The sequence below is a fragment of the Vidua chalybeata genome, chromosome 21, assembly GCF_026979565.1.
Source record: "Vidua chalybeata isolate OUT-0048 chromosome 21, bVidCha1 merged haplotype, whole genome shotgun sequence".
NCBI classification, from domain to species: Eukaryota; Metazoa; Chordata; class Aves; order Passeriformes; family Viduidae; genus Vidua; species Vidua chalybeata.
The window spans coordinates 11,026,967-11,045,211 of NC_071550.1; the positions used below are offsets into that span (position 1 = coordinate 11,026,967).

At 59.3% G+C, this 18,245-nt stretch overlaps 2 protein-coding genes across 4 annotated transcripts; one reads left to right on the forward strand and one right to left on the reverse strand.

The window, feature by feature from the left end:
* The first annotated feature begins 17 nt into the window (after positions 1-17).
* On the forward strand, positions 18-13,324 carry MAMDC4 (MAM domain containing 4). Of its 3 annotated transcripts, XM_053962422.1 has the most exons (30): positions 18-2,253; positions 2,369-2,858; positions 3,418-3,531; positions 3,913-4,086; positions 4,281-4,421; positions 4,688-4,833; positions 4,957-5,041; positions 5,282-5,410; positions 5,651-5,797; positions 5,936-6,030; positions 6,290-6,448; positions 6,742-6,826; positions 7,238-7,387; positions 7,701-7,805; positions 7,993-8,124; positions 8,367-8,497; positions 8,590-8,695; positions 8,961-9,077; positions 9,294-9,428; positions 9,540-9,670; positions 9,749-9,965; positions 10,305-10,442; positions 10,547-10,668; positions 10,754-10,844; positions 11,051-11,197; positions 11,490-11,624; positions 11,873-12,000; positions 12,076-12,190; positions 12,333-12,517; positions 13,062-13,324. In XM_053962422.1, the coding sequence occupies exons 2-30, from the start codon at positions 2,813-2,815 to the stop codon at positions 13,101-13,103; spliced, it is 3,648 nt and encodes a 1,215-aa protein (XP_053818397.1). In that variant the 5' UTR covers positions 18-2,253; positions 2,369-2,812; the 3' UTR covers positions 13,104-13,324. The 3 variants fall into 3 exon arrangements, with proteins under 3 accessions (XP_053818397.1, XP_053818398.1, XP_053818399.1); XM_053962423.1 differs by lacking the exon at positions 5,282-5,410 and having other exon boundaries at positions 18-2,858; XM_053962424.1 differs by lacking the exon at positions 3,913-4,086 and having other exon boundaries at positions 18-2,858.
* Positions 13,325-14,343: 1,019 nt separating this feature from the next.
* On the reverse strand, positions 14,344-17,524 carry EDF1 (endothelial differentiation related factor 1). The gene is made up of 5 exons (XM_053962431.1): positions 17,409-17,524; positions 17,231-17,282; positions 16,069-16,229; positions 15,421-15,514; positions 14,344-14,908 (listed from the first exon to the last, which is right to left on the reverse strand). The coding sequence occupies exons 1-5, from the start codon at positions 17,484-17,486 to the stop codon at positions 14,847-14,849; spliced, it is 447 nt and encodes a 148-aa protein (XP_053818406.1). The 5' UTR covers positions 17,487-17,524; the 3' UTR covers positions 14,344-14,846.
* Between the last annotated feature and the right edge of the window lie 721 nt (positions 17,525-18,245).

The following is an 18,245-nucleotide window of genomic DNA, read 5'->3' on the forward strand; positions in this document are numbered from 1 at the left end:
CACCCCTTGAGGGGGGCCTGGCATGGGAGCAGGCAGAGTCTGGGGTGGGAACAGCAGAAAGTGTATCAGGATTTGCCTTGGAAAAGGCTGAGGCAGGAGAGAGGAAAGCAGTGCTCAAGAGGGAGAGGGAAAGGCAGGATGGACCTGGGGGAGAGACCAGCTCTATCTCCTGCAGGGAGGGAGCTGAGCTACCTGGGAGCATGATTGGGAAGAACATGCCCATTCTCACTCTGGCAGGTGGTCACATCTTGAGGAATAGTGTCCTCCCTGACTTCATCCCTCCAGCCACCCAGGACCAGCTCAGAATTTCCCAGGGATTCTCCCTGCTTGTGCTTCCAAGTGAGGAGCAGTAGAGGGAGACTGGGAAAAGCTGCTGGAGGCTTCCCTGGCTGGAGAGCTCCAGGGAGATGTGCAGGCTGGGTTGGTTCAGTCACTGTCCCATGTGAGGCTGGGGCTGGAGGACCCTCCCAGCCCAGTCCCAGCCCCATTTCATTGTCAGACTCTGACCCTGCATGCTCCCTGCTGCTGCCTCTGCCTTGTGCCTTCAGGTATGTGGGCACCTTCCTCTGTATCCAGAGCCATGCAGGGTCAGCTCAACCTGCAGAAACTCAGCCTGTGCCCTGTGTCCAAAGCTCAGCCTGTGCCCAAACTCCAAAGAAAGTTTGGGCATCCCGTGGAGGGATGAGTTTCACAGACAGAAACATGGCTCTGCTGTGCCTTGTCCTACATTCTGCAAGGTGTGGCTCTCCCCTGTGCTGAGGGGAATGTTAACCAGAAGTCACACAGAGTCAGCTGCAAACCTGCAAAACAATGGATTTTGGAGCTTGGAGGCACCTCTGGGATGTCCTGTCCATCCACTGGCCTAGCAGAGCCAGCTTCAGTGGGTCCATCATGGTGGGATTGCTGAGATACGCTGTGCAGGCTCAGGAGTTGGACTCAATAGTCCTTGTGGGTCCCTTCCAACACAGGGAGTTCTATGATTCTGTTCTAGAATTAGGCTGCTGGAAGCTGTGACCAGGTGGGGTTTGAGAATCTCCCCGACTTGGACCTCCCAGCAGCTTGGGAGTCTGCTCTGGTTTTACTGCCCTCACAGGAAAAAAAAAAATTAAGTGGCATTTGCTGTTCTTGCTTTGTTCCTGTCTCAGTCCTTATTGGGACACTCCTCCCTGCTCAAAGAGTTGGGTCCCTGCACCCTCCTGCCAGGGCTTAGCTGAGTGACATCCCCCTGCACCTTCTCCAAGCTGGGCACATCCAGCTCAGCCTCTCCTTGTGGGAGATGCAGTGCCCTCATCATCATCAGGGAATATCCTTCTGTGGAGATACTGGAGATACTCAAAAACCATCTGGACACATCCTCCAGGGAACCCTTGTGGAGCAGAGGGGTGGGATGGGGTGGCCTCCCGTCATGCCTTCCATTCTGTTACTATCCTGTGATCATCATCACTCGATCTGCTCCAGTATGCCCACATCTCCTATCTCCTACTGGGAGCACCAGCATCCCCAGTGCAAAGGGGAGGGGTCAGATCTGTGAGAGAGCCCATGGCACCCAGGAGGCCAGTGGCTACTTTGCCAGTGGCCAGCTTGGTGCTGCCAGGTTACTGGGCAGGGCTTCTGCTCTCCAGCATGCCTGGACTGGGGCTGCTGGTCCTCACTGGGCCTGGCTGGCATTGGGAGAAAGAGCTGAGCCTGTGTTTTACTGCGCCTGTTGCAATCCCACTGCAATCTGCCTTCCAAGGCCGTTGGCTCAGTGGGAGGATCTGCTCAACAGGGCCCCTCTCAGGGACAAAGGCTGTGGCAGCAGAGGGGAGAGGGGTCCTGTGGAGCAGCAGCCCCTTCTTCCCCTGCCCAGGTAAGGAAACCAGTGGGGTCAGTAGTTGCCATCTCCAGGCAACACTGGTGGTGATCTGTGGGGCTCTGGCTGCCAAGCTGTGCTTCCAGGCTCATCCGCCCTTGCTGGGGCTCTGCCAGGAGTGTTTTGCCCCAGGAATGACCTGTTTGTGGCCCTGGAGCTGTGCCCCTTCGCCCCATGGCATTCATGAGCTGGGTGCTGAGATGCTCCTGCCAGCCAGAGTGGAGTAGGCAGGGTGAAGGCTGGCTCCTCCTGATGGCATCTTGGGATCCCCAGGCTCCAGAGGGACCTCAGAGCCCCTTTCAGTGCCTAAAGGGGCTCCAGGAGAGCCTGGAGAGGGACTTTGGACAAGAACTTGGTGTGACAAGACAAGATGGAATGACTTCCCACTGGCAGAGGGCAGGGTAAGATGGAATATTGGAGATACAGCTGACTCCTAGCTCAGCTGTTCTCTCTGGCCAGAGTGCAGTCCACTGAAAACATTGCATCCAAAGTCTTTCCCACTCTCCTTATGCACAGGGACTGGCAGAGCCCCCATACCCCTGGCAGAGGTGCCAGCTTCCCTCACAGGGCTGGCAGCATCCCTCGCTTGGCAGGAAGCATCCTCATCCTTCACCAAGCCGACACATTCCACCGGGCTGTGCCCCGTCCCAGTCAGAGTGTCACCCACCATCTTGTTCTGCATGGAGAACGGGCTGAAGAAGAGAGGTTCAGTGGGGAAAAGCCGAAGGTCTCCATGGGGCACCTGGCTCCAGCTCGCTGCTGAGGTGCTGGCGGTGCTGCTGACAGGATCACGCTGTGCTGTCCCAGTCGGCACAGCCTCGCCATAAACCCACTGCCTGGCTGGGGAGCCGATAACAGCGGGGCTGAAGTCCAACGCAGGCGGCTCCTGGGGAGCACATTCCAGCCCGGGGCTCACGGTGTGGCCTCTTCCAGCTCCGTTTTACCGTCGCAGTGACTGGGATGGCTGGAGGCAGGCAGGCGATGCTGGCCCTCCTGGTGCTGCTGGGTGAGCTCTGCTGGCATGGGCGGGGGTTGTGTCGCTGGAGGGAGGGGGCCTCCGTGCTGGCTGCTCCACTCTGGTCCCCTACAGCAGTTTGCCCCAGCCCTGGGCCAGCCCACTGGGCTCTGCAGGTGAACTCAGCCAGGGGTTCCCAGGGTGAGCCCCCAGCAACAGGCTGAGGATCACCATTGGCTTTGTTCAGCACGGGACAGAAAACATCCAGATATTCCTGTTTCTTCCAAAAAGGGGGCCGGTACTCGAAGCACGGGTGTGATACAGCAGAGTCAGTGCCCCAGCAGGCTCTGGCACCCCGAGGCTGACGGTGGGAGGTGGTGGTGTGAGAGATGTGGAGTGCCAGGACAGTGACGGGGGGGGGGGGGGGGGGGGGGGGCGGCAGTCGTCCAGAGGAAGATGCCACTGAGAGCTCTGTACCTGCCCCAGCAGGGTCCCAAACCGAGGTGCCCAGGCAAATGTCACCTGCAGGTCACACGTGTCCTCTGTCACCTGCTGTGGGCACCGTGCCTAGGTCCCTGTGGGGTTTTCAGCCCCATTGTCTCTCTCATAGCCAGAACCTTCCTCCCCAGTGAATCTGTGGTCATCAACAGCTGCAGCAGCGTGGCTGAGCAGCTCTGCAACTTCGTCTGTGACTGCAGCGACTGCTCGGATGAGAACCAGTGTGGTGGGTGCTCAGACTCCCCAGGCCCCCAGATCCACCCTCAGGCCGTGCTTCTGGGGTGACAGCAGGCTATGCAGTGGGGGGTGTTGTGGGTACAGGTCCCTGGGGTGCCCAGGATGAATGTGGGGTCCCCCAGGTTTGGTACAGGACCCCGGGGTGGGTGCAGATTCACAGGGTAGGGGCAGGTCCCTTGTGCAGGTGTCCAGGGTGAACACAGGTCACCTGGGTGCAGGTGAGTCTGCCAGGTGGGTGCAGGACCCCAGGCTGTGTGCAAGGTCCCCTGAGTAGGTACAGCCTCCTGGGATGGGTGCAGTTCCCTGGGGTAGGCACAGGTCCCCAGGGTGGACCCAAACCTGCCTTGACCCCCCATCTGCCCACCTTCAGGGTACCTACGGGACTCAGCAGTGCTGGGCACCCCCTTCACCTGTGACTTTGAGGACAGTGACTGTGGCTGGCAGGACGTGAGCACCTCAATGTATGGATGGGTGCGAGGCCGGGCCAGCCTGGCCATGTGGGGCATGGGGCCTCATTCAGATCACACCGTGGGCACGGATCTGGGTAAGTGGGAGCTGCTTGGTGAGCAGGCTCTCGGCACCCACAGCACCACTCCACTGGAGTCGGGATGCCAGAACACCCATCTTTGTAGGGTGCAGGGGAGGGAGCAGACCCATGGAAGGCAGGAGTAGTGCTGATGCAGCTGTGGTGCCACCCCATGGGGCTGCAGCACCCGCTCTGCTTTCTACCCTCCCCAGGTTGGTTCTTGGTGACCATGTCCCCCCCAGCAAAGACCGCAGCCACAGCCTGGCTCAGGTCACCGGAGATGCGGGAAGCAGCTGCCACATGTGAGATCAGAGCCTGGTATCACCTCTCAGGGAGCTGTGAGAGCACCCAAGGTGGGCACAGGCAGCATCGGCTACTGGGCAGTGAGGATGGGAGGCAGTGGGAAGGGATAGGGCCATCTGCCCCTGTGGCAGGGACAGAACCACCGACACCTTGAGGTGGGTCCTTGCCATGCTGTTTACCTCTTCCATGCTCCACACACAGAGCTAGTGGGACCTGGGAGTCCCACCTCCAGCCGCCAGAGCTGGCAGGGCTCCATTCGTTCCTTTGGGCACCCCAGGATGCCCTGTACCAAGGGCACTTTTGGGGCTTCCCTCAGGGCAGAAGCAGACAGAGCGGCCGGTGCTGCGCCTGGCTGTGGCACACAAGGATGAGGTGGTGGGGCTGTGGCAGAGCCCTGAGCACAGCAGTGAGGGCTGGCACCAGCTGGTTGCCTACCCCGGCCGGATCATGGAGCAGTTCCAGGTGAGACAGTGTTGGTAACCTTGGTACCTGGGCACTAACCCCATAAGCTGGGACCAGAGGAGCTGGGCGATGTTCTGAGACCTGGCCCGGGCAGCTGATGCCATCCTCATCCTCCCATCACAGCTCATCTTCTCCCTGACACAGCCCCCCACCTGCGGGGCAGAGGTGGCACTTGATGACATCATGTTCAGGAACTGTGGCTTACCAGGTAAGTCCCACATCTGCTGGGATGTGAGCTGGGATCTTGGGGGAGCTGGGTGGGATGCAAAACCCAGAGGAGTTCTCCCATTGCTCAGTGTTCCCACTGTCTTGGGGCACCGCACCCTGGCTAGAGCATGAGGTGGGCAGTGAAAACCCATCCCTTGAGCCACCTCAAGGAATGATATGGGAGTGGTCACCATGTCCCTGTGGGACCAGCCACTCGCTGACATGTGTCCCCCCACCCCAGAGGTCGGGCAGCAGGCCTGCGGGGCCCAGGAGAGCCGCTGCCACCGCGGCTCCTGCCTGGCACATCACCGTTTCTGCGACGGCACCGACGACTGCGGGGACAACTCAGACGAGGGCACAGCGCAGTGCAGTGAGCACCTCTGGCCCTGGGGAGGAGTCCTGCAGATGGGCTGAGGGTCTGCCTTGGTGGGGCAAAGCTGTGCTCTGGGCTGGCAGGGGTCCACCCAGTTCTGCCCCACACCAGGAGGGCAAAATGACCCTGAGGGTTTGCAGAGGGGTGGCATCAGCCCAGCCCATTGCAGGGACCTACCTGTCCAAGAGAGGGCTGGGACCCCAGTTTCTGGATCACTGCTGTCCCTTCTCCTCACAGAGAACTTCACCCACTGCTCCTTTGATTATGATCTCTGTGACTGGGAGATAGTGGCTGGGCCACCAGTGTGGGGCAGGAACACGAGCCTGAACCTGGGCACCTCCTACAACATTCCCACTCGGGACCACAGCAACAACAGCAGGGCTGGTACGTGGCAGGGCATCACTGCAGGTGGACATGCCCTGGGTGACACACACCAGGGCTCTGCTCAAGGCTGTGCCAGGACAGCGGTGTCCTGCACCCACACATCTGCCTGGCTCCACTCAGCCCCAGCATCTCCTGCAGGTTTTTTCCTCCATGTGAGCAGTGACCCCACTGCACAGGCTGGTGGCACAGCTCAGCTCAGCAGCCCCACCTTCCAAGCCACCAACTCCTGTTCTGTGAGTCACAGCTGGGACCTCATGTCACAGCTCATGTGGGCATAGTGGTGACAGGAGATGGGGTTCCCAACTCTGGGGACTTTCATACAGGGCTGGGGCTGTGGTTGGCCCTTGCTGGGGATGGGCATCATGTTCTTGGGGGTGGTTTGGTGACATCTCTGGTGCTCATTGGGAGCTCTGAACTCCTTACAGCCCCTCTATGGGATGCAGGGGGCTGTGTGCCCCTGCCCTAAGGGCTCACCCTCCTCCCAATCCCCAGCTCGTGCTGTACTGCCACCTCCATGGTTCAGACACTAGCAACCTCAGCATCTCCTATGTGACCAACTCTACCAAGCACCTGATGAGGGAAAGGACAGGAGACCTGGGCAGCTGCTGGGTCCGGGAGAGAGTGGACTTCAACGTGACGGATCCCTTCAAGGTGGGCTCGTGCTATGCTGGGGCAGCTGGGCTGCCCCCAGGGTCAGGGACCACAGCTGTGTACAGGGGCAGCACCACTCCCCAGTCCCACTGTGGCCATGCCAGCCCACACTGTGCACCCCTGTCAGCCACAGCATTGCCCCTGCTTCCACTGAGTCCCTTCCTGGGGAAAATGTGAGTCAGTCCATGACAGGTTTTGGCTCCCCCATCCCATGGCTCCCTGGTGTCACCCTAATCCCCCCCATATTGTACAGGACCCTTTGCTGATGTTTCTGATATGGTGCTTTCCTGCAGGTGCTGATCGAGGGGGTGGCTGGCAGCGGGGGAACCGTGGCCATCGATGATCTGATCCTGTCTCAGGGCTGTGTGAAGGAGCAGGGTGAGCTGATGGGCAGTGTTCCTCACCCTGCTCCAGTGTTGGCAGCTGTCCCAGGTGTCTTACGCCTATGGCACCATGCCTAAAGGACAGGCACGGTCTGCCTGTCCCTCTGCTCATCAAAGGGACCATCCTGGGTGCAGCACTTGCCCTGGGGTGCTGGTGTCTTTGTCCTGTGGCTATAACACTCCATCTTCTGCATCAAAATGTGTCATACAAGCAGCTTTTACTAGGCCCTGTGTCCCCTTCAGCTGGTGGCAGCTAGGCTGGGCTGGGACAGGATTGGATGGGATGGGAAATGGAGAGCCAGGAAGATGCTTGGGTCCAGGGGACAGTGGTTTGTCATGGCTGACACTGATGCTGTTGCTGGGCCCTTTCATCATTGCTCTCCATCCTGGCGTGTTTCACCATCAGAGAAGCCTCTGGTCACACTGCCGAGCCAGGCCAGTGCCAGCCCCTGCGCAGCAGACAAGGTGGCCTGTGACAGTGGGGACTGCATTGCCGCAGAGCTGGCCTGCGACTTCGCTGACACGTGTGCTGATGGCTCCGATGAGAAGCGCTGTGGTGAGAGCCAAGGCAGGCACCATTACCCCAGCAGTGGAGGGGACCAGGCACCCCTGGGCTGGCATGGCTGGGACACATATGTGCCTGCACAGCCTCTGGGAGAACAATGGCCTGGCAAGACTGAGCCTGGAGTTTTGGGTTGCCCAGAGAAGCTGTGGCTGCCCCATCCCTGGAAGTGTCCAAGGCTGGTTGGACAGGTCTTGGAGCACCCTGGGATAGTGGAAGGTGTCCCTGCCCATGGCACAGAGGTGGAATGAGATGAGCTTTGAGGTCCATCCAACCCAAACCATTCTGGGATTCTTTGACTTTGCAGGGACAACAACCTTTGAGTCAGGGGCTGGGGGCTGGCACGACGTCAGCATGGGGCGGCTGCGCTGGGGTCTGCAGAAGGTCACTGAATCTGACATCTTCCTCACAGGTGAGGCTGTTCTCACCACCCAGACAAAGCTCTTCAGTGCTCAGCACCACGGGAGCCCCCAGAGCAAGGACTCCCAGTGGGTGCCACCGCACAATGGGAGATGATGCCCAGGCAGGATGCTGGGCTGGGGGTGCTACCAGTGATGTGGGACCCCAGTCCTCACCTCACAGAGTGTTTCTGTGCCCAGGGACTTTCCTGGCCCTCCAGACAGGAGAAGGACAGATGGTGGGTCCTGCGAAGGCACGATCGCCTCCACTGGGCCCCTCTAGCCCTACCTGCACCATGGAGATGAGCTACCACATCCACAGTGACCCCCAAGGTAACCCCCTGCCCACCCCCAGGGTGCCCTGCCTGCTTCCTGCCCCAGACCCCCCATGCCTATGTGCCTTTGCTGCCTCTTCCAACCCTGTTTTGCCCCATCACATCATCCTGGAGGTGGGGTGTCCGTGTCCCTGTCCGTGTCCCTGCACCCGGTGACCGTGGGCTGGTGCCATGGAGGGCTCCCACAGGGTGGCCAGGGGTTTTGGATGCCCACAGCCTCTGCACCACCTCTTGTTCCAGGCTTCCTTGCCATCAGTGTCGCAGATCACACCACTGGCACCACCCAACTGATCTGGCAGACACAACATCGTGGCAGCACAACTGGGGGTCGTGTCCGTGTCCCTCTGGGAGACAGAAGCCGGCCCTTTCAGGTGTGCTGGATGCACAGGGACCAGCCTGGAGGGCTTCCAGTAGGACAGTGCCAGTGCTGCTGGGCACCCCGGCTCATGGCTGCTGCCCTCAGGTCGAGCTGCTGGCACTGGTGGATCTCCAGGGCTCAGCGAGTGTTGGTGTTGACAACGTGACATTCAAGCAATGCTACCTTGACGTGGTTTCACCCACAGCTGCGGGTATGGCCAGGGTGCATGGGCAGGGAAGGTAACCCCACACCCTTTCCATGGGGGCTGCCTGGTGGCTGTTGCTCTGTCCAAGAGCAGGACCATGGTGCACAAGGCCGAGAGCCAAGCACATATCCTGCCTTGGCCTGGGACCCCTTAATGGAGTAAACTTGGGGAGTGGGGCAGGGGGGCAGGGAAAAGGACGTTTGGGGGACCCATTTGCTTTTGTGATGCTTTAGCCCTTTCCACCTCTATACTGTCACCTCTCTCTGGCCAGAGCTGTCCTGCAACTTTGAGAGGGGCATGTGTGGCTGGTACCAGGATCTGTCCAGTGACTTCAAATGGGTCCACAGCACAGGGCAGGGACAGGGCTCTGACCACACCACCGGCTCGGGTAAGGGGCTGGTTGCTCTTTGGGGGAATTCAAGAGCCCAGGGCATCCCATAGCCTTCAATCCCCAGGGCCAAGACATGCCTTGTACACTCCCGGCAGCCCCATGCCTATGGAGCAAGCTCACCTAGGGCAGGCTGGGAGCACCCAGACCTGAGCTGTGGGTGATGTGGAACACTCACATCATGACCCCTCCACCCTGGCTGTCCCCAACGCTCAGGCTACTTCTTGTCCGTGGACTCCTCTGCGCCATGGAGCCATGGGCAGCGGGCCCAGCTCCTCACCTCCCTCCAGGAGCCGGCTGCTGCCCCACGCTGTCTCTCCTTCTGGTACCGCCTGGCCGGCCCACAAATTGGTATGTGCCCCATGGCATCCTCCCAGGGCTGCCCCAGGCTGGCTCCACTCTGAGGGCAGTAGGGTCCCCAAGGGCTGTGGGATGGCTGCCCCCATGCCCCCCTCTGCCCAGGTACCCTGAACCTCAAGCTGTGGCCAGAGAGAGGGGAGGAGGTGGTGCTGTGGACCCGCCGAGGAACCCAGGGCAGCCTCTGGCACCGGGCATGGGCAACACTGCCCTCCACGGGCCAGCAGCGGTACCAGGTGAGGACCAGGGCCCCCCCCACCTCGTCCCTGGCACCAGCGAGGCACAGGGTGTCTGACACCACTGCCTCGGAGCAGGTGGCTTTCGAGATGCTGCATGACGGTTTCCTGGGGGACGTGGGGCTGGACGACATCACGCAGACAGCGGGACCCTGTGGGGCCAAGCTCTCCTGCTCCTTCGAGGTGGAGGGCTGTGGGCTGGCAGCCAGTGGAAAGGGCACCTGGCAGCGTCAGAGCAATGGCACCGGCACAACCGCTGGCCCTGTGGCCGACCATACCACCGGCACCTCTGCAGGTACGGGGCTGTGGCAGCCCTGTTGCTTCCCTGCTGCACTGATTGTCTCCCCTGCCTCCTCTGAGTGTCCTGCCTGTACCCCACACCAGCCTTGCCTGCTCTCTTTGTGCCATGCCTGCCTTACCCTCCCTGCCCTCCCCAGGATGAGAAGGCAATACTGCACAGGGCTTCCCAACCCTGGAATTCCCCAAATGCAGGGTCTCCCAGCCCCAGGGCTCCCTAATCCTGGGGAGGTTCCCAAGCTCCTTGAGCTGGTGGGAAAACCCAGCCCCAGTTGTCCCCTAGTGCTCCCCAGCAGGGCTGGGCAGGGGTCACAGCACAGGGGCTTCTCTCCTCCAGGCCATTACATGGTGGTGAACACGGGCAGGGTCTCCCTGCCTGCTGGGCACACAGCTGCCCTCACCTCCCAGCCCTACCAGCCCTCCGTGTCTGCCCAGTGCCTGGTCTTCTGGTACCAGCTGAGCGCTGGGACCCCAGGTGAGCACCACTCACCCTTAGACCCCTGGGGGCACCTCCAGATGGGTGGGGGCCCCACACAACACAGCCCTGGACCCCTCCTCCATGTTGGGTGCCCTGGGCAGGCTCCCTCAGGGTGTTTGTGGAGCAGAGCAGAGTGAGGAGGAAGGTTCTGAGCATAAGCACCATGGAAGGGAGCAACTGGCACCGCAGCCATGTGACTGTCCAGCCCGATGGTGAATGGCAGGTGAGACAGGGCAGGGTGCTGGGGGCAGCTGGAGGTGATGAGGGGTGCATGGAGGCTGCCAGCCTCAGTATGTCACCCTGCCCAGGTGGTGTTCGAGGCAGTGGGAGCTGGGGGTGATCACGGATACATCGCACTGGACGACCTGCACGTGTTGGAGGGAGCCTGTCCCAAGCCAGGTGAGACCCCCACCCCACAGGGGCACTATGGATCAGAGGGGGGGGATGGGACATCCTGTGAGGGTATGTAAGCCATGGGGATAGGGACAGAGCTGCTCCTGCCCTGAGCTTGGCCTGGCCCAAAGCTGAGGGTGGTGTGTACCACTCAGGTGCCCCATCTCCTGCCAGGTAGTACTGGGTGTCTCACAGCCCTGCTTTCCTCCCAGCATCCTGTGACTTCGAGCGGGACACTTGTGGCTGGAGCAGCCCCTCGGACACCCGCTTGCACAGCTTTGCCTGGGGCTGGAAGAGTGGGATCACCCTGGCCAAGTACCCTGGCCCTGAGCAGGATCACACTCTGGGTACAAGGAATGGTAGGAAACACCCATCCCTGCCTGGGCACCTTGGCATGGCCAGAGTGAGGAAGAAGAGCTGGGGGTGGATGGGGTCAGTCCAGTACACCCTGTGAGGCCTGGCCCCACAGCATCCCTGTCCCCTCTTTGCCTGGGAGGGGCAGCTCAGCCCCAAGGGCAGTGAGGTGCAGGGCTGGTTTGTGCTCTCCTCCAGGCATCACTCTGGGCATCTGGGGGAAGAGTGGGACAAGTGGGGTGAGAAAAATGGGTGCAGGACTGGGTGACATCCTGCACTCTGTCCCTGCCTACCCAGGTCACTACATGCACTTCGACACCAGCGTGCTGGGTGCCAGGGGCACCAGTGCCCTGCTGGAGAGCCCACCCCTGCCCGCAGCCACTGACTCCTGCCTGCGCTTCTGGTACCACATGGACATCCCAGAGCACCTCTGTGAGCACTGCAGGACAGGGAGGAGAGGTCCATGGGTCCCTGGGTCTCATGTATGGGAGTGTGCGCCTCAGTCCTCCCCACCTGTGGACCACGGACACTCTGCTTCAATTTCAGCTGGGCAGTGGCGTTGGCCCATTCCCTGTGGGTGCTGCCATCCTGGTAGAGGCTAGCATGACTGGGAGGGTTCGGTGGCTCTTGTGGGCTCGGGGCAGCTCGTAATGCCAGACGCCTGTGCCCCCTCCTTGCAGCCAGTGGGGAGCTGCGGGTGGCGCTGCACGGCACAGCGGGGCAGCGGACGGTGTGGAGCGTGACAGGGCATCGCAGCCGGGGCTGGAAGGGCGCCGTGGTGCCGGTGCAGAGCCCCAGTGAGTTCCAGGTAAGTGGGGCCACCCTGGGGTGCAGGGTGTCTCCAGGTGTGCATCAGCCCCCCAGACCCCACCTTCCCCCCCAGATCAGCTTTGAGATCACCACACGGAGGTGGCCGATGGAGGGGACAGTGGCACTGGATGACATCATGTACAGCACCAGGGTGGGCTGCCATTCCAGTCCGGAGATTCCAGTGGAAGGTGCGGGGAAGCGGGGGGCGGGAGGGTGTGTGCAGTTCTGGCTGTGAAAGGTCAACCCAGAGCTGCCCAGGGTGCTGGGCTGAGGCTGGAGGCAGCTCTCTGGGCAGTGGGTCGAGCCTGACAGCATTTCCTCCCCCTGCAGAGAAGCCCTCCGGCAGTTTCGGCAGTTTCGTGGCGGAGGTGGTGCTCGGTGTGCTCCTGGCCCTCGTCATTGTGGCGCTGGTGGCTGCTGGGGGCTGGTACTGCCTGAAACAGCGAAGGCTGGCGAGCAGGACACCGATAGAGAGCAACAGTTCCCAGGGCTTCGACAACATCACCTTCCGAGATGTAAGGACAGGGTGAAGGACTTCCCTGATTACCCCAGCTGTGCTAAAACAGCGTTTTCCTAAAAGCTCAGCAAATGCTAGCAGGCTCTCCCTGACCCCGCGTTCCGCCAACGCGACAGGGAGGTGCAAAGGGCTCTGCCTCTTATCTGCTTGTTGACAAAGAAGTGACCCCGAGCTGCAGGACTGACCTAAAAGCGCTGCTGCCACCAGGCAGCTGCTCCAGAAAGAGCTGAGTGTGCTCCCACCCCAGAGTCTTGTGGGAAGGAGGTCTGGCAAATCTGGCCCATCCTCACTCAGCCAGCACTCGAGTTAGTGCAAGGTGTCTTAAGCTGCAGGTCCCTTGGACAGATTTGGTGACATATCCAGCAGAGCCACCAGCGCCAGCATGGACTCCAGCAACAGACATGGAGCCTCCTGGGTGCACTGGGGGTTTGCTGCCTCTGCCGGGGTCACAGATTGTCCTCGCTGCAGCCTGGAAGAAATCCTGGTGTTTCACAGCAGGCAGCCCATGTTTGTCACCAATTCCCACTCACCTTCCTTTGCAGGACAAGGTCATTATATCGTCAAGGGAGGGGGATCAGTCTTGAAACTAGCAGCCAGCAGCAGGAATTGCCTACTCCCCCCCGGGCAGACCACCCCTCGACAGGAACCCACACTCCATCAGCTGCCTGCCCTCTGCCCCGGCACCGGGGAAGCTGGCGATCCGAGGAGCGTGCCCCGCCCAGGGACACGCCGCTGTCATCGCTATCTCGCGGTGCTCAGGGAAAGCGTTTTTGTTGTTTGTAACGTGAACTTTTTGCTTCCAAGACACAGCAATGTGCCCGTGCTTTGTCAGGGGACACGAGTGGGAGTTCTCACAGTGGCTGTCCTCATCCAGTCAGGGTTCTGGCCATGGAAGGGGGGGGTAAGTGTGGGGTCCTGGCCCCCACAGCAGGGGTTCTGGCCATGGAAGGGGGTACTGCAGAGGGTATGAGCCACTTCCCATGCCCAAGACAAAGCACAAGAGCTCCCAGGGCACAGAGACTCCAGGGGAAGGAAGTTCAATGCTTCTGCTGGCTTTGGGGAGGGTGAACAGTGGGTGGGAGGGCAGGGAGCAGAGGGGGGCACCACACAGCACCCCTCAGGGCAGCAGGCAGCTCCCACTCTGCTGCCCACACACCTTGTGAATGCACTTGATAAACGTCACTGCAAAACCCGGTGCAGGCTGAGGTGCAGGCTGGACTCAGGGCCTGGACCCCACCCTGTACCCAGTGCACCTGAGCCCAGGACCCCTCCCTCACCTCCAGCTTTCACACCTTAACACTGTGAACTCCAAACCCAGCCCCACACACAGCCCAGTTCAGCCCCTGCACAACAAGGAGTATCCTGCTAACCCCAGCCCCCATGTCCAGCTGGAGGGACATCCTGCTTTCCCAGATTGTGACCAAAGCCTGTCTCCCTCCCACCCAGCTGTGTCCTCTGTAGGTGATGCCTCAGTCATGTCAAGCATTATCCCCACAGCCCTGTCCTGTTTGCAGAAATGAGGGCCCAAGAGAGCTGAGAGCTGGGGAAGGGCAAGGAGGGCTCAATCTTCACCTGATGGCTCTGCACCTGCCTGGCTCTGCAGATCCCCACAGCCTCCCCTCACCTCCACAGCACTGATTCCAGCCCCAGGCTGCTGACCAAGCTGCACCATCTGCGACACAGGGAGAGATGACACAGCCAGGAGGGCTGTGACAGTGCTGGCCCTCATCCCAGGCACCCCAGGTGTCCATTAATTACAATCCCAGAGGAAGAGGTGATGCAGCTCCAGTCACACCCAGCCACAACATTTTTACTACCAGCTGGTCACATGCAGCAGCCCCCCTGGGCAACTGAAGGGTATCAAACTTTATTATAGATCTCTTTAAAACAGGCTAGAAAGAACAAACCAAACTCATTGAGATACAGTGACTGAGTCATCATTTCTGATCAAGCCCCAACTCTCCCAAATTATTTATATATATCTCACCCATCCCCCAAATTGTTTCAATTAAATCCTCACATTTCAGACCACCCTAAGTGCCTTAACATCAGCTGCTGCTAACACCACAATGTACATGTTTTCTAGCAAAATCAGAGGCAGGGTTTGGGTTTTTTCTTGGGGTTTAGATCCTCAATCCCTGAAAAGGAGCAAGGAAAAACAAACATCAGGAAAATTGCTTCTTTAAGGTTGCCTTTTTACAGCAGGTACAGATTCAGCAGATTTCCCCCCAAAGCAAGTCTGAAACCCTCTTGTTCAGCTTGGCAATATGCAGAGTGGTTGAGGAGAACCAGATCAGTCTGAGCAAACTAATTTCGAGGCTTTGTTGTCATTTCCCTTTGGAGCCAGTTTCCAGCGGTTTTCCAATGTCCTTTCCACGCAGTTTGAGGCCTGGAAGAAGACAAAGGAGACCACCACCATCAGCACTCAATCATTCACCCAGTAACTTTTATTTCCATGAAATTTAGCCTTAAGGAAGAGAACATCCAGAAAGAGAGCAGGGGAACCAGAGTTCAGGAGAATCCTACTTTAGTGTCTAGGAGCACCAGACCAACTTCAAACAAAAACCAATCAGATAGGATCTGAACCAGCCCAGGAGAGTAAAACCAACGCTAAATCCTTCTACAAGTGCAATCAGGCTTCCATGGGTCTCAGCAGCTCACAGGTTTTGCGGGCAAGCACACAGGGATGGTCCCCAGGGCACAACTGCAGGCATGAAGGTGCAGACAAAGATCAAGAGCTCATTTCTGGTTCAGTCAGCAGATCCAGGTTTTATCAGAACATGATTTAATGGCACCACACCCACAATAAACTCCAGCCAGCAACATTCCTCACAGGAAAAAGGTAAATACTTTCCCCCAAACCAAGCACTGGCAATATTTCTGCAGTCTCCCTTAACTCACCAATGGCTCTTTCAATCTTGCCCATGACCTGGTTATTGGGAATTGCTCGTCCTGATTCGTAGTCAGCGATAACTTGTGGTTTTTCATTGATTTTCTGAAAAGAGAGGATGAGTCTCAAACACAGCAGTGCTCAGCAGCAGCCCCCCAGGACTCACACAGATAAGGAACGGCCCCTCATTATGCCAGGACAGATGACAAAGTGCTGCTCCCAGACTGACTCCATACCCACTGGCACCTCCCTGAAGTGTCCCAGTGCTGGTGACATCCATCCTGAAGGGACTTTGACCTCCCTCCTTCTCAGGAGGAATAGGAACACCAGGGATTGCTGTTCCTTCAGACAGCGTAGAGTTGCTAACACTGCTCAGCCCAGATTGTACAAACCTCTAGGGCTGGTGTGAGCTGCTGGGAGGAAGCAGGAAGCAGCCTCCCACCAGCTGAGCAGCCACAGACAGGCTCTGCCTCCAACCTGGGGCTCAGGGGCTGCACAGACAAACCTCAAAACTTTTCCCAGACAACTGAAGCTCCCAGGACATCGGACACCAGAGATGCTGCATTCCTCAAACTTCCAGCCCGTGACACCATCCCACTGCAGCTGCCCATGAGGGAACAGGGAAGGTGCCCACCCTCACCTGGAGGTGCTCCACTCACCGTGGCCAAGTCCTTCTGCGTGAGGCCCTTGCTCTGTCGGCCCTGCTGGATCACTTTGCCCACCTCCAGGGAAACTCTGTCATGGTGCAGCTCCTCTGTTTCACGGTCAAGCTTCGCCGTATTCTTTGTAATGAAGTGTTGCTTGTTCTGGCCTGCTGCCCCTGTCATTCGAAGCAAGAACAAAAAAACAACCAAGGACAAACAAAATAAGGTTCAGAGCTGTGCCAAAAAGTATCAAAGGACTTTTTCCAAGCCCTCAGCTGCCCAGGATCCCACGGCGCTGTCAGGATTTCAACACACCAACATCAACACTGATCTCACCCAATTCTCCTGCCCATCAGGGAACATCACCTTAGCCCTGTTCATAATGCTGTGCACACCTAGCCACGTAGAGCTCTTCCCTTTCCCTGCTTCACACCTGAACTTCACTCCAGACAGGGGTGCTTGCTTTTCATTGGGGATTTAATGCTCTAACTTTACTGCAGACACATATTTGTGCTGCAGCACAAAGGGGTCAATACTTGAACTTGAATTGTGCTTGCTCAGTATGAGGCACCACAAGTAAGTAGTTTTTAAGCAATTTTCTGATTAATTTTCTGATAATTTCTGTCAAATTGTCTTTGACAAGTAAAGTCTAATTTTACTTAGCTTTGCTAAAAGACAGCTTCAAAAACATTGTTTTCTCTCATGTTAGATATAGTCTTTAAGCCCTAGTTTGAATCCTTTCTCTCACATTAGTCTCTGACATTCAGTATCCCTATAAAGCTGATTAACCTTCTTCCAGGATCATTTCTCTATTTCCAACCATCAGAATAGCTTCCCTACAGTGAGAGAACCCGGCAATTTACATCAGAGAAGAAACAAGGGATTTTTAAAGAGCAGCCATAGGAAGATCGGCAGCCATTCAAATCCGCAAAAGAAATAAGCTGCCAAAACAGGGAGCTTAAGTTTTGCGATCACAAAAGCTCTTCCAAGATCTCTGCAGAAACCAGGCAGATCTCTGCCCTGGGCAACCAGAAGCGGAGGGGCAGCTCCAGGGGCATCATCGTTACGGCCCAGTTCGGGATCACTGGTTCAGCCGGGCGGTGCCGCCTCCTGCCTGCTCTCCCCATCCCAGGCAGCCACCCCAAGCCGGACCGGGCCCTCCCCGCGGGATACCCACACTTCTTGGAAGTTTCCACGTCCTCCCCGCGTCGCTGGGCCGCCAAGATCGCCTGGGGAAAAAGCGAAGGTGCGCGGTGAGCACGGCGCCACTCGGAGCGGTGGCCTCGACCACGCCGAGCACAGGCCCGCCGCCTGCCCGGCCCCGCATGCGGCTCCCCACCGCTCCCCCCGCTGACCTGCTTGGACTTGGCCTGGGCCGCGCTCGGGCCCTTCTTGCGCAGCACCGTGACCGTGTCCCAGTCGCTCTCCGCCATCGCTCCGACCCCGCCCGGGCCGCGCCCGCCGCCGGGCACCGCCCAATGCCCGCCTCCAGGGGCGCGGCCGCGCGGCGCCCGCTGATAGGCCGAGACGCACGCCCATCAGGAAAGACAGGCGCTCATAGGTGGAGACAGGCGCGAGCGCAGCGGGCGGGGGCTAGGTTCCTGCATGGACTGTTGGCTTAACTGAGCCCAGGCGTGACGCAACTCCGTTTGATAGGTGCAGCTCCCTGCCAATCAGCCTGCTCGCTAGGTGATTGGCTAGTGCCCACGCCAACCTGGGGGCGAGCGGCACGTACCTGTACACACTAGGATTGGCTGTCGGCCCTGCCAGTCACCCGTCCCCCGGCAGGGATTGGTTTGTTCTGCGGCCCTGTCAGAGCCGTGGACCCGCTCGGCTGAGCGGAGCCGAGCATGCGCCGTGCGGCGGTTCGCCGTGTCGCTTTGCCCCGGCCCGTTGGCACCGGGCGCTCCGGCCGGGCCCGGCAGGGATGTGCCGTGGGGCCTTCGTGCTGCGGGGAGCCCGGCACAGCGTCCACGGGACGGACACGGGCATGGGGACGGTCCGGAGGGGGCAAGGGAGGAGCGGCTGAAGGCACTGCGTTGGTTCAGCCTAGAGAAGGCGATACAGAGGTCAAACCTCACTGGGGCTGCAGCTCCTCCCGCGGGGCAGGTCCGATCTCTGCTGGCTGTGACAGGTCCAGGAGCCAGGGAACGGCTGGGGCTGGGCCAGGGCCAGGGCAGGTCAGGCTGGAG